This window comes from Typha latifolia, chromosome 1, assembly GCF_019914945.1.
Source record: "Typha latifolia isolate L0001 chromosome 1, TyphaL0001v2, whole genome shotgun sequence".
Taxonomy (NCBI): domain Eukaryota; kingdom Viridiplantae; phylum Streptophyta; class Magnoliopsida; order Poales; family Typhaceae; genus Typha; species Typha latifolia.
Genome location: NC_133086.1, coordinates 6851518 through 6866582, shown reverse-complemented (window position 1 = coordinate 6866582; position 15065 = coordinate 6851518). Strand labels below are relative to the sequence as shown.

The window sequence follows — 15065 nt, the reverse complement described above, 5'->3', positions numbered from 1 at the left end:
ATTTTCTAATCTCTTGAAACTAATGATATGAAGGATGCATTGACAGCGTTATGTATGAGAACTAGAGAAGTTTTGAGACATCTAGAAGTGGAAATTGTGGAACATCTTCAGTTGGTCGACCATGTAGATCACCAAACTTTGGCATGAACATCTTTGAGCAACGGGCGAAATGTCGGAATGATAGTTAATCAGTTAATTATGTGATATATATTATACAGTAACAGGTTGCCAAATATCATAATATATGCTCATCTATAAACATCGAATGAACGTGGAAAAATACCATTAACTACAGTGGTTGTAATGAAGAAAATAAAAGTATTCAACTGGTATACCTGATACCCATTTTAAGATTATTTTCAGCAGCGTACAAATAGCATATTTCCATAAAGACAATTCGGATCATCAACATTCAACATAATATATGAGAATATAATGTAAGGATGACAACAGAATCTGTCATATATATTAATGATTACACATAATTATGTCCCAATTTAGCTACAGATATTCCACTTGTACAGAAACGCAAATAATAACTACATATGGAATCTTAGCAAGAACAAGCTGAACAAACTACAAATACTTATGGGCTCCCTTGTGAAGATCAAGTTGAACTGCGGAGAACCCTGTGCCAGCAAGAAACACAAATGCTCATGTACAAACAAAAGAATGCCAATCGCCTCGCACAACAACCCAGGAAGCACGCATGAGTCATAAACGGCAAGTGAAAGCAAGGGCGATAATTATGCATCTCACCCAGAATAAAAATGAGAAGGGAATGAAGATGCGAATGCAAACTCAGCAAGAAATAGATGACTAAAATGACTGGACTTGAGCACTTTGGACTGAGTCCACATGCTCAGAAAAGGTCCACCTTCCTTTTCTGCATGTCTTGCTTCCACTTGGGCTGCCTATAGAATGCCTCCTTGGTCAAACCAAAAACAGTCTCAAACTCAGCATCAGATAGGTAGGCCTGTACAATGGGAATGCAAACAAACGAAAGAGAATCATTTTTTGTAATTAAATTGGTAAATAGTACCAATCAATAAATTTGGTAATCAGCAAACTATTATATCCTTCTTCTGTAGAATAAAAATTTAATAATAAATTCAGTGCAAATGATATGAAGTGCAAACCTCTCTTCGCTTATAATCAATTCCGCTAACAGGGTTGCTCGACTTGGCTTTCAACTGTTCGTAATTGAATGTAGTTTCTCTACCATTTTCATCCATCTTTGGCTCAGATCTCACCTCCAAATCTGTCCCATTGGTCTCAGATGCTGGTCCATCTCCCTCTATAGCTTCAGTCCCCATAGAAGATTCTAAGGAATCCCCCATCTCAGAAGTAGCAGCTTCACTTTTCACAGTATCTGCATCAAATTAGAAAGTTTCAAGTTCAGAATTCTAAGTGCAGTTCTAAAAGGGTCCTTTTTTTTCCTTTAAATATAACCTTCAGATTTTTCTCAACTTATTTGACAGACCCAACAAGCAAAAGATTTCTCCAATGACAAGGCTACAACCTACAAGTTCCCCAAATCACACCGTCTCTCCAGAAACTCTGAAGATAAGCACCATGGACGTGTTTTCAATGTTTTCACAGAAAAATAGTATGAAGAAAATATCTTTTTTAATAAATATTTTTGTAATGTATCATGATGAATTACTTAACCAGTTATTTTTGTTCATGTTAAAATTTAAAAAAAAAAAATGTGTTCATGTTATTATACGTGGATTGCATTAAAAAAGATAGAAAATCTTTTCAGTAAGACCATTAACATGGTTTCATAATCATAAGCTTCAAATGTTCCAGCATGACCTTTACTTGGTAAAACCTTCAATTACCATTAACAGACTTTTGCACTACTGGCGAAGAGCCTCTGCTGAATCGAGCAGTAGAAGTCTCAGAAGGCCCCTTTTGTTCAGCAGTTAGAACAGAGGACAATGCAGCAAATGCAGCTGCTCTCTGAGAACCTTGGCCTGAACGGTGTGGCTCTGGAGAAACAGCTTTATTTTTGGAAGATGGATTAAATGCAGATGTTAGGGCTGCCATTGCTGATGCCCTTTGGGTTGGCCCATCAGTGGAGCTGCTAGACCTATCATTAGACTGCAAAACCACAATAGATGTTATCAGTGGATCCTAATGATGATACTCCCTCCTTAGGTCTGAGAACAACATTTTCCCAAGATAATCATAAAATTGTATTAAGAGGTCTAAGCACACCTATTTCACATGTGAGCATTTTATCAATCAAGAAAATTCTGAGACTTTAGAGTATGATAGTGACCATAGACAGCTAAGCATAAGAATTTATAATTAATTTAGATCAAATGCATGAGATATTTCCACTGGAAGAAAAACAAACTGAAGATCAAAAAGCAGTAAAATCATCTCAATAACTGCAATTCTATTAACTTAAACCTGAACTACCTGGAATTGGCAATTCAACATGAGTTATAAGATAGTATCACAATTTTATCACATTCCTCAACTAAGAATGTTCACAAGTAAATATTTAGTCACCTCAGAAGAATTCATGGTTGTCCCAAGAATAAGTGAGAGCTTCTTCTGAAAGGAACTTCCATGAACCTGCTTAACATTAAGGACAGTATTAGCCTATGAAAAGCCCATCCTTTGACATAAACCAAGTAAAACTGAAACTTCATTTATCTAAATGTGTTGGCATGATAAAGATATCAAATGTAAGCTATTCATTAAAGAAGACAAGGATTAAAGAAGACAAGGAGAACATTCATGCAAAGCATCTGCTTTTATGTTTGCTGATCTGAAATCACCTGGATGTCTGTGTGTGGACTTTTATCAACTCTTTCCCTTAAATAATACTCTTTAAAATCTCCTCTAATACTACCTTAGATGGAGGTAAAGTGAATGTACCATGATAGGGCATATGGTGTATGCTTAGCTAGTATGTAGGTGACAAGTTCAAAAGTTAGCCAGCAAATTTAAGGAGCCTATCAATCAGACCTGACTCAATGGAACTTTCTGGTATAACTGAACAGGAGATGTAATGCAGTTAGACCCAATATTTCAGTCTAGCTTCAATGACAGAATTAGGCTAATTATTGTAATAGACAACAATAAGTAAAACAAATTTACCACATTCATGCAATGTAAAGTTCGAGACCTCAACCTACCGTTGCCTTAGTGGCATCCCAGGAGAAGTATGTCGTGAAGAAACATGGTTCATTTCCTTCAGTGACTCTATAAAGAGGCACATCCTGGGGCAAACCTTCTAGAGGCACTGCAAGATCTATGTATTTCTGAAAAAAAGATGCTTTTGCTTGATTAAATTCTAAAAATGCTACATCAGCAAAGAAAAAGGAGAAAAGAGAGTGAAACTCTCATACGTACTTGTCCAATATCAAATGCCTTCTGTTTCTCCTTGGAGTCCACAGAATGACCAATCCAAATGAAAACCTCAGCATGTGTATCGAGTATCAACATGTCCTCTGTCAATAAATCATCTTGAGAGAAACTAAAAACCTCACCAACCTGAAAAAGGAGTATGTGTAGCAATAATAGAGATTAGAAATTAAGGATATGCAGAACCCATATAAGAATAGAATAACAGGATAACAGGTGTGTTAGCAAACCTCTAGCTTTCCTGAGGAATTGTGCATGAATACATAGAGAGACGAAAACCAAGTCAGGCCAACAGTAGATATGCATACAAAAACTCTAAATATCCATTAGATTAGAAGCAAATAAAGAAATGAAATTTGAGTATCTAACCTTTGTTTTCGGAGAAGGTGTACAGATGAGGATCTCTAATGATATCTTGTGAGACCTTCTTGCTGCTAAAACTCTGCTTTCCACCAAGAGCAAACCAAAAACCAGAGCTCTCTGTTCCCTCTTTGGTATGCTTCAGCACTACACCAGGCTATAGGATTAACAAAGAAGAAAATAAGTTGATTGAAATGAGATGGTATAACCATTAACATATAAATGAATTTCAATTATTTGGTTTTACTATCATAACTCTGCTTCCTTAATCTTTCTATGAAAATAGTTTCATTTGAGTTTTTGAATTACAAGTTTACAACTACAGATACGTCAAAATGCTTAAATGTTGAAATGACAGAATCTTTAGAGCGTGCATCAAATGAAGTCCCAAGACTTCTTTATAGTTTTATTGCTTTTTAAAATGTCTTACCATCTTTTAGCTTCAAAACTTCAAAAGGTGTTATGTGAAGAAGTAATTAGAAGCAATGAAATGCAAATACTTGTTAAATAGGGAAGTCAAACGTTAGTAACAGAGAATCCAAAAAAGCAAAACAAAGCATTTACAGACTTTATGTCAAGCAGCTCTCCATTTTTCTTTTGTTACAGCTACTGATATTATTTATTATTGCAAATGACAAGCTCTATAACTGAGTACAAACAAATTCCGTGACCCAATATTAATAAGAAGTCCTTGATTTCCATAGGCAAGACACCCAATCTTGAATGGATCAAAGAACTGCAACTATGCAGTCCACTAGATTTAGTAATAGTCCAAAACCAAATTGAGTTGGTTTAGAACAGACGACCTTACCTCTAATTATAGTCAAGAACTTTAAAGTATATGGCTACAAAAAAAAATCATAAACAATGATGGTCGTGCCCCTCCTCTCTCCTCCTAGCAGCAGCTTGAGTTGTCGCTGCTCGCCATTGCCATCGCCATCTCCCTCTTCGCCCTCGCCCTCTTTGCCGTTTGCATGCCCTAACCAAAGGAAGAAGAAGTGATGAAGGATAGTCGGGTCGATAAAAGCGATCTGCTTTGCAAATCTAATTTATCGTTTTTAATGACCCGGCCCACCCTTCGTCGTCTTCTTCCTCCTTCGGTTAGGGCATGCAAGCAAGAGGTTGAGGGAGATGGCAACAACAAGGGCGATAACGACGACGGGTACAATGGCAAGTATTCTCCTTCTCTCCTCTTTTTTTGTCTCTCTCTCTTGCATGGGGTCAGCAGTGCATGAAGCCTTTACTCTTGCAACACAACTGACAAGTGTCGCGACACATAACATGCTGGCCGATGTCTGACACAGCCATCCTTGATCATAAAGAAATTAAATAGATTGGATTAAGTGATTAACCCTAACAACCAACCCCTTATCTTTCTCTATTTCTATGAGTACAATGTGACGGTGTTGTACATCAATTTTTTTCTATCATTCAATACTCTCTTTCACTTTAAGACCCAAACAAAAGGACCAGATGAGTCAGTCCTTTGTCTCCTCTTCTTTTTCTATCATTCCTCTCTATTATTTGTCCTGTATGGCCCAAATAATAGCCACGCGTATCAATCTCCTTCCACTCTTTTTATCTATTCTTTCCTCCCTATTAATCTCACACTTTGTGCGAGAGCCTTCCCCAAATTCTCTTCTTGTCCTTTTCCTTGATTTAGAATTGTACAACTGCTGTTCCAAATGTCTCTTGCAAGAGATAAACTCCCTTTCGATGGAGATCTCAAGGTTTACTCAGAACTATACTTTCAAATGTCTAAGATATGATCTTGCAATCTCATTGTTTCAAGATCGTTTGGAGAACCTTTTTGCTGTTTTGATTCTCGAACATCAACAAAACCTGCTTCTTTATGACCCTACTTTTTCTCTTTTAGATTCATCTTAACTTGGTTCTTGGTCTATTGGTTGTCCTAGTTGTCTCTTCAAGCAATGTTTTTCAGCACTGAATTTCATGTTTGACATTGAACTAATGGTGAACAAGTAGGCTAATTTTCTCTTGAATCTCATTGGTTAAAAGTTTCCTTGGCTATATTTGTTCGAGTGATGATGGCAAGGTTTGATCCGAACAGGTAGGTGTACTTTGTGTCGGTTCTAATTGTATGGAACCATCATCCAACCACAAGAGCCAGAAAAATACAAGTTCCACCATTTGAGAGTGTTTAAAAAACTTTAATTTATGTGTGGAGATTGGATTACAAACTTTCCCTGGACAAGAAAGAACATGACAACAACGCACCTTGAGAATTAAAATCAGTAAATGCTTATTTATTTTTTCTGAAGATATATAGCACTATTAATTAATTGACAGGATCAATAACTCTGCTTTTTTATGGGAAAACGATACTATGATTGATTGGCATAATGAAAAAGGAAAAAAAAATAGAAAGTGAATTTAGGATTGGTAAATGCAGGAGGAACTCATAAGCAATAAAAAACTTTGTGGGAATTATACCTTCAAAAACTCTGCAACCTTTGCAGCCCATTGCTGCTTTTCAAAAGTACTTGAGTTCCCATGCCATGTGAATAATGAATTCCCAGATTGCAGCAGAAAACAATCTGTGGAACATAAAGAAGTTGCCACCTAAAAAGAAAAATGGTGCACTTTATCAACAGCAACATGCATGGAAATCTAAATGGAAATTCATTTGACGATATCTTTTAGTGACAACATAGTCTAGTCACCAGTATATGACCTTCCAGTCTAGTAGAAAGAGACAATTTTCAAAACTGAAGATTAGACCAATCAGATGACAATACAAAATGACTTACAACAAGAGAGAAATTTCTTGCCTACAGATAGACATTTTTCACTGATTTACTTGCCATAGAATCTTATACATTCAAAAAGTTCAATACCCATATTTTCCGACTAAGTCTTGATCTTCCCATAAATTTTACTATGCAACTAATGCCTAATGATATCATGGTCGCATTAGAAAGATTAAAAAAAAGGTATTGTATTAAATAATGTTCTAAAGATATAGTAGGACAAGGCAAGAGAAGAAGCTGTATTATCAAGTATTATCATGTCTGACAACAGTTTTCATCTTCCTCCTTCTCAGGAAATCTTCTACAGTATAATAAACATAAGAGAGTCAAAAATACATACTGCATCAACTTGAACTGCTTTATTGTTATGGGCTGATGTGCCAGATACTTGAATTAGTGCAAGGCTGTCAGATGTAAAAGTATCATCATTCAAATTCATGTCCACTATGGACTTCTTGTAGCCGGAGCTGATTCCACCCTGCATATTATATTATATTAAGTACAGAAATGGTTTCTAACGATGTAACAAGGAATGCCTACATAGATTCAATATTGATTCTGCTATTTATTTACATGAAGTAAGAATGTTTTTGAAAAGTAATACCTTCAAGACAACCATGGGCTGGAAGAGTGCAATAAATTGTGGTGGTTCCTTCCCTTGATAAATGCGGCCCTGCTGAAACTATAAATTAGCAAGCAGCTTCCTTTCTCATATATCTTTTATCAAATAGGAATATGTAAACAGTACCTGAACAGGTCGTCCTTTCAAGGAACTCCACATTGTATTAGCTAATCGAGTCGCCATCATTTGATCATCCTGGAAGGAAAACAAAAAGCTCATTTGCATCCAAACATTAGCTATTATCAATAGAATCATGAGGTATTAATAATTGATATAAGACTTGCTAAATCATCTTAATACAGTCAAAGAAGATATCCCATCGGCTTTACATAAACTGTCAAAATTGATGCAAGAAGCCAAGAATGATGGCCAGGGTGACATTCAGAATGATATATGCCTGACATGGTCCAGATAAGTAATGTAAAATCTCGTTGTAATAGAAGGATCTAACTTGTAATAGACGACATGGCATGCCGAGCCGGCAGCCCCCTGCTGACCAGGTATTGGCATGGCACGACGATTGTTGGTTTTATCTCTTGCACTTGCCTATGCTAGCCTCTTCCTAATTCTTTAGCGTGGTCTGGCAGTCCGCCGTCAATTTTCCAATTCTTGCAGTAGATTTATCTTTTGTGAGTTTTTTGTCAAATTTTCTTTTTAGTAACTGTCTTCCCAAATATACAATAGGTGTTTCTACTTTCTACATAACATCAGAAATACAGGAGTTAGATAAATGTTTGTAAGACTGGAATTTTCTTGATAAGTTTTCAATTAAGATCTAGATTTAAGTTCAAACTGTGCCCCTACTTAATATATTATTATATATAGCTTTGGTTGCTTAGTCCAGTGGGACCATAAATAAGCAACTACAGGTTTTAGAAGTCTTAGAAAATATCTACTGTAAATCCAAAGGGAGAACAAATTCTAATCTTAAATAATTTATCTTAATCAAAATAGCTAATTGCAGAAGTTTGACATCTTAAGGTCACATTTGTGAATTGTGATGTCCGGAAGATTTCATTACTAGGACATACCAAATGAAACCAACTTGCTTCCTTGTCCAAAGATTATTCCCAAGATAGAGTTGGAAACCCTAAAGATTTGATATTATTCAATAAATTGATAAACTGGACTTGCAGGAGTACAAAACCAATATCAAGGTTCCTTGATAAACAAAAGCATCTCTTATACATGCGGCTATCTTAATACTGATGGTTAAGTCTAATGATACATGATACATATAATATGAGGCAAAATACTGATATGAAGTATACTTCAAGTATCTTATATTATCTTAACTCCAAGCAAAACCTTTATCTAGTTTTCATTCCTCAGCAATAATCACTGATATCTAGGACTATTCAGGCTGGTTGCAATCCTGATCAGAAGATTTTCAAAGTCAGAGATGTACAATTCAATATCTTCTTGAAACCTTTAAGAAACACCATAATTGAATATCAAAGGTCATCCTGCAGTCCTACCTAGGATAAAGCAAACTGATTTTTCCAATTAACCTCACTTAATGTACAAACTATCTGCTATGGAATCCTCCCTTAATTGTGAAGAGAACCAAGCCACCAAGCAAGAATATGTGTAACTTATTCATCAGCAACAGTGCATAGAAAAGTGAAAAGATCAAGTAGCAATGCTGAAATGTACAATCTATAAAAGTATACCTATTTACAATTGCTTGATGATACAGCATACTGTCTATCAAAGACACAACAATGGTGAAATATTGAAATGTATATAAATATACCTATTTCAGGAAAAAAGTAACTGAAGGTATAGCACTGTTCTTTTTATCTGGAAAACTGTAATAAGGAAGATTATTAACTACCTGAATACTGTCCTTCCCAATCCAACATGTTAAGAAGTACTCCTCTTTCTTGTCACCAGAATGATATGTATAAAGCACAATATAACAATCTCCGCTATAAAATTTACCGATCTCATCTTTTGGGACTGGAGTCTTGGCACTCCCATTGATGCGCCAGATCTGAAGGATATGCATAATTCAACTTTTGAAGGAAGAAATTAAGTGGTAACAAAACTGGTGCAACATCTAGTAATAAATGCAAAATTCTACAAGCTAAAGAGAGCAGTAGATAAAACCTCAAGTTTTCCACCTCCTTCAAGCAGAGGAGGAACTTCTTCATTTACGGGTGAGATTTTTGAGATTCCCTTAACTTCAACCCCCTGCTGCTTTAACAAAGCTGCAGAAAAGAAGAGAAGGGGAGAGCTATCAGGAACAGATAACAAATTTATTCACCTCATAGTTTTAAAATATACCTGCTACTTTTCCTCTACCATCCTCTCCACCAGAGGTTCCTGTGCCTGTACTCACTGGCCATGATTCAAAATTGGACTTGAATGAACGTGTCTCATAACCTTGGATAAGCTGAGTTATGCGTGTGGATTTTGGTCTATTTTGCTTAATGATAAATTCCTACAAAAGTAAAGGTGTCAGGATTCAGGAAGAGTATCTAATGAGAAAGGTAACATAATTAGCTAGACTCTAAAAAAATAGAGGACTTACCTCAGCAGCTCTGCTTGCAGCTTTCCTATCCTCCATTGTTGTTACCCGACCAACCCAAGCAAACACCTCAGAACCACAGTCCATTAAATAACATTTGTTGTTCTCCAGTATTGCTTTAGAAAGTGTGATTTCTTCCAATTTCAGCTGACCATCACTAATACTGCAAAAGAAATGCTCCTTTTTAAGTTGTATCATAGTTGAGCAAATAGCTTCTTTTTGTCATGCTTTGATAAAAGAGGAATAAGCTAGAAAGCAGAAGAGATCATAGCTTGTGAACTAGAAGGAAGAGAACAAGAATGTGACTTATGCAATGGCAATTAGATCTTTAAAACTCAAGCCATGCGACTCTAGGACAACTTTTGTTTACCCAGTAGAACAAGTACATATTTTACACGTACTACAGATCAAAACTAACCATGCAAACAAAATAATAACAAGGAAAATTTTCATTTCACACCCTGATTTAGTGATTTATTTTATTTCTTTTGTTATTCAAAGATCAAGCCCTGACTTTTGACTATATCTAAATTGAACCCTCTATTTTCTTAAAACATTTACAAATAACACCTCACTCAAGTGAAACTGAGTAACTTCGAGTAGGGAGGTACTAGAAAGAATATTCTGTTCCTTTTATGTAAAATGTTCTAGAGAAAGGTCCATGCTTTGGGCACAGTAAATCTGTAAATGTTGCTCTAGCTCATGGTGTATGTCATCCCAAGTCAAAATTAGGTGTTGCTCCAATGATTTAGACTATAGAAAATGGCTATAATAATGAGCTATTGGATTGGCAAGCCCTCTTTTAGGTCAGCTTCCCTTCCCTTATATTATCTAGATTGCATTACCTAACTAACTTGGTCACTCTCTTTCAAATTACTAAGATCTGATGATGATGATATTTTCTTTTCCTCAAAAACCTACATAAATTTCATGTCAATTTTGTTGATATCCTCTAGTCATGATCTATTTGAAGATTATATATCGCCTATTGGGCCATTAGTAGGATGCCTAGTAGTATAAATTTTCTCAAACGTAAATCTCTCTTCAAGTTCGAAGCTCCAGGACTTCCTAGTTCATGCCAAATTATCTGGTGCATGAAACAGAATTTCTAGGAATAACATAATATATAGTAAAGGCATCCTGGATTTAATTAATAGACACTTTATATAACCTCATCCGAAGATTCTCTTATGATTAAGGCTCCACTAAAAAATTTGAGTCAGTTAAAATAAGCTAATAATACCATAATTTCACCTTTACCTATAGAAGATCTATGGTAGATACACTAATAAAGTCAAAATATAGATGAGACATCTAAATATCAAATTAATGATTATCTCAAGTAAGTTCATCTGAAAACAAGGATAACAAAAGCAGCATACCTATAAAGCTTTGCAGGAGTTGTTTCAATAACAATGTCATCTTCACCAACAGTCTTTTTGCCAATTGGTGCAAAGCCACCAAAAAGGACCCAAAATTCACCAGAATCTGATTCTGCTACAAGCTTTCCATCATCTGATTGAGGACGACTAAAGAATTATATAAGGAAACAAAATAGGTACAATCACAATATTAGAAGATGATATTTGTAAAATGTTAGTTCTCTCACCAATGATTGCAACGTCACATTTTCCCTCATGATACTTATCCTTTAAATATTGTGTTACTTCTAATGCTTTAGCTCTTTCTTGAATGTTGGAGTTAGCTCCATTGAATTGATATATTTTCTCTTTTGTGTCTAAGATAAAGACGTCATCATGATTCAGTGATGAACGAGCAAAGGGAACCTGTACAAGAAACCATTAGATCACAATTGCATTAGATTCATAGAGAAGGTTGGGCGAAATGACAGAACCTGTTTCATTCTCACAACTCGTTTTCCTCTACAAACATACAATCGTGTTTCAAACTCTTCCTCCTCGGGCTTTTTAAATCCACTGGCAAAGCCTCCTTCCAGAGGAATTATGCATGGTTTAAAGTATGAAAGAAACTTGTCAGATTCATGACCTTGAACTTCTCTGTGCTGAACAGCACGCCCTCCAAGGGTTGTATCAAGTTCGACGGTCTTGATTGCTGCAGTTCCAGCTTCATCCTGCAAGGATCATAAGCTAAATCTATAAGAGGGTGACTGCACGCCATTTTTCAGATTAAACAAGAGTAGCCTACTTGACTTGAGTCTTTCCCAATCCAGAAATGAATGTCATACAGGTAGGAACCACCTTTACCAGAAGTTGTCTGCGACAAGCAGGAGGAAAATGAAAATTCAGTCAACTTGACAAAGGGGTAAAAGGAATGACTACTAAGCAGAAGAATGAATTTGTTACCTGTAGAACTATATACGAATCTCCTGAGTAGAATTTACCATGATCTGACTTTGGCAAAGGAACTGGCTGAAAGTTCTCAATGCGCCAGATCTCCATCCCTCTACATGATGTTAAGGAACATAAAATATAAATGTAACAAGGCATATAATCACACCAATTTGGTGAAGCACCTCAAAGAGAAGTATAAGAGAATAGTAACACCAGTTAAAAACTTCACCAAATAAAAGTACCTCTGAAAATTATAGTGAAAGACAAACATAATAAGGATACACCCTTTGTCCAACTCCCTGAAATACAGGATCGAGATTTTTTGCAGCACCTGACATTTTGCAGGAATATGCCACACAAGTTTTTTCTCGTTTCTTTTTTGGAAATCAGAACACTAAAAGAAGCATTCACAATCAGCAAACCCCAGTGGAAATCACAAGCTAGGCTGGTACTATTGGCTGAAAAGAAAGATTGTAGTCATCAAATATTAGCAATCTATTCAAGTGCATAAGGTGGACTAATGACGTACACTTACAGCCCATAAGACTTAAAGCAAAAGAAGAGGATTGATTTTAGAATTTACAAGGTCTAGAACTCTGGAGCCCAATCTAAGAAAAGTAATGAATAAGGGCACAACTTAATGAGACGCTAAAAGTGCAGTTCACTGTGGACTGTCTGAAAGATGTGCAACATCATTATCTGGATAGAGCAATACATAAGCAACTAGATATGCTTTGTCATTTCTGTCTCACACAATACATGTAGTTTTCTCAATATCAATTACATTATAATGCATGAGAAGAAAATTCCTATGCTTTAATAAAAAAATGAATAAGAAAACTCTAAATATTACTATTTCTTTGAATTATGTATTTTGATGAAGAGGATGCCACAATTGAGTGGACTAAAGGAAGACGAAATAAAATACTCTAACTAATCTCATGCTCAAGATAACAGGTGGGCAAAGAGAACTCTGAGATAAATTGTCCAAAGTCAAGTGTACCAGCAAGTCATGGAATAGCAATTGGACTTTTGTAACTGCGCAAAGGAGTAAAACTGTAAAAGAAAGAGAAAAAGGCCTGCAAACTGTATCAACAAGGATAGAGATAGCAGAGATGACGACATGATCCTGGAACTGGTTGGTTCAATAGACAAAAAGACCTGAAATCTTCACTATGTTGAACCATGTCTAAACAGTCTAATAATAGTACTAGTTGGTTCAGTAGATCAAGTGGCTTGAATATCAATTCTACTATGGTAGCATTACAAGATAATCTCCATTTCTGCAATTTCATTCTACTAAACATAATCAACAACACCAAGCACGGCATAATGTCTCTTCTCACTATCTCAGGCATTCTAGAATCTAAAACTCCCAAGAGGTTTTCAAAGTCCAAGGCACCATTTCCCAATAGCAGTATACCACAGAGAACTTGTTTAGGTTAAGTCGGTAGCTGACATCATTTCCTTAGAATGGTTTCACTAGGATATATAAATATTTGTGGTCTTGAGAAAGTAAAAAATATCCAACCTCATCTGTAATCTTTCTAAACTGACTGGAGCATTACATTTGATAGTTGGAACTTGGGAAAAAAACAATAGAAAATATTTTTTATAAAAAAAAAGAAGAAACATTTTCAGCCAGTATCAGCTACGTTTAGAACAGATTGTTACAATACACGCTATTATGCACTATCCAGCTTTAACCCAAGTAGAACAAGGTCAAACATATTCAGATTCCTCTGAGTTATAATAGCTAGATGACCCAGCAGTTCCCATGAAGGAAAAGGAAAGAATCATGCACAAGCTTCTTAGAATAGCACATAGACATGTCTGATAGGATGAATAAAGTAACGTCACGACACAACTGGTAAAATGTCAAAAAGACTGCCTATTTTCCCTTCTTTTGCAAGTGAATCATAGGGAAAATCGGTACTGCGCATAATCACTACACCAAGAATTTGATGCCTAAGAGCAATGTAGAAATTATATCACTGACCCAGCATCACTCAAATCAAATAAATGAACCATCAATTGCGGAAATTCATGTAATTTCTCACCCGAAAAAAAAAAAGCAAATCAATCGATCAAGGTATCTGATAAGTTGGGAGCAATCAAATGCCAAAACCTACCAATTCACCGCTCGGATCAGGTACCTCACACAACAAAATTGAAATAAAACCGGAGAGAGAACGAGGGAATCAAGCATCAGATCTACGATTCAATGGAACAACATCGGGCACCTAAAGCGATCTCAATTGTAGTCTTTTCACCACACAAAAAAAAAAAATTTGACGGAAGAGAGATGAGATCGATGTCGGAACCGATACCTGCGAAGAGATCTGTAGAGGAGATTGGGAAAGAAATGGGAAAACAACGCGATAAAGGTGGCAGAAGATGCACGATACTTAAAGCGAATGATTGCCCTTCTCTCTCTCTCACTTCACTCACTCTCTCTCTCTCTCTCTCTCTCTCTCTCTCTCTCTCTCTCTCGCTACTAAGATCCGAGTTCATAAATATTACATTTGAGCCATTTAATATAAGTAATTACGCTGTAAATTATGTTATGTCGAGATAATTTATTTAAAAGAGAATTTTACAGATAGCACCTCGTGTTTAAGTGAATTTAATGTAGTCTATCATAATTTGAAAATTGCCCCTGCCTTTCATAAAATGAGAAAAACATGGCCAAAAAGTTAATTGTAGTCCTTCCTTTCGTAGCATATAATATGAATACTAAATGCAATCCTTGATGAGAGGAAAAAAATAATATATATATATATATATAACGTAATACTAAGTCATAATTCAACAGTTATTATTTTTAAACGTAGGGTGCTAAATGAAAGCTTTCCAATTTTTTTTATGGAACAGGCGGCCTATCATTTGGAGTTGCTGCTTCACTTCCGGCACGAATCTTTGTATCATTGTAGAATTTTCTTTCCAAGTAAATATTAAATAATAGTAAATTTAGCAAGAAGATTTAGAGTTTTTGACCAAATTATTATTAAAATATAAAATATATATCAAACTAGATCACGCTTCAAATTATTTCCTAAACTAGTACTATAGTAAAATTCGTT

At 35.7% G+C, this 15065-nt stretch overlaps 1 protein-coding gene across 3 annotated transcripts; it reads right to left on the bottom strand.

Annotated features, from left to right (window-relative positions):
- Window positions 1-433: 433 nt before the first annotated feature.
- Window positions 434-14475, bottom strand: LOC140789672 (villin-2-like). Of its 3 annotated transcripts, none has more exons than XM_073139460.1 (23): window positions 14313-14475; window positions 12265-12440; window positions 11995-12094; window positions 11837-11905; window positions 11526-11762; window positions 11280-11457; window positions 11053-11185; window positions 9674-9833; window positions 9427-9583; window positions 9250-9350; window positions 8975-9133; window positions 7264-7332; window positions 7120-7188; window positions 6856-6993; window positions 6199-6327; window positions 3754-3901; window positions 3615-3625; window positions 3373-3513; window positions 3156-3281; window positions 2524-2589; window positions 1845-2106; window positions 1140-1372; window positions 434-976 (listed from the first exon to the last, which is right to left on the bottom strand). In XM_073139460.1, the coding sequence occupies exons 2-23, from the start codon at window positions 12318-12320 to the stop codon at window positions 863-865; spliced, it is 2856 nt and encodes a 951-aa protein (XP_072995561.1). In that variant the 5' UTR covers window positions 12321-12440; window positions 14313-14475; the 3' UTR covers window positions 434-862. The 3 variants fall into 3 exon arrangements, 2 of the variants coding, with proteins under 2 accessions (XP_072995561.1, XP_072995569.1); XM_073139468.1 differs by having other exon boundaries at window positions 14115-14355; XR_012109233.1 differs by lacking the exon at window positions 1845-2106.
- Window positions 14476-15065: the final 590 nt, after the last annotated feature.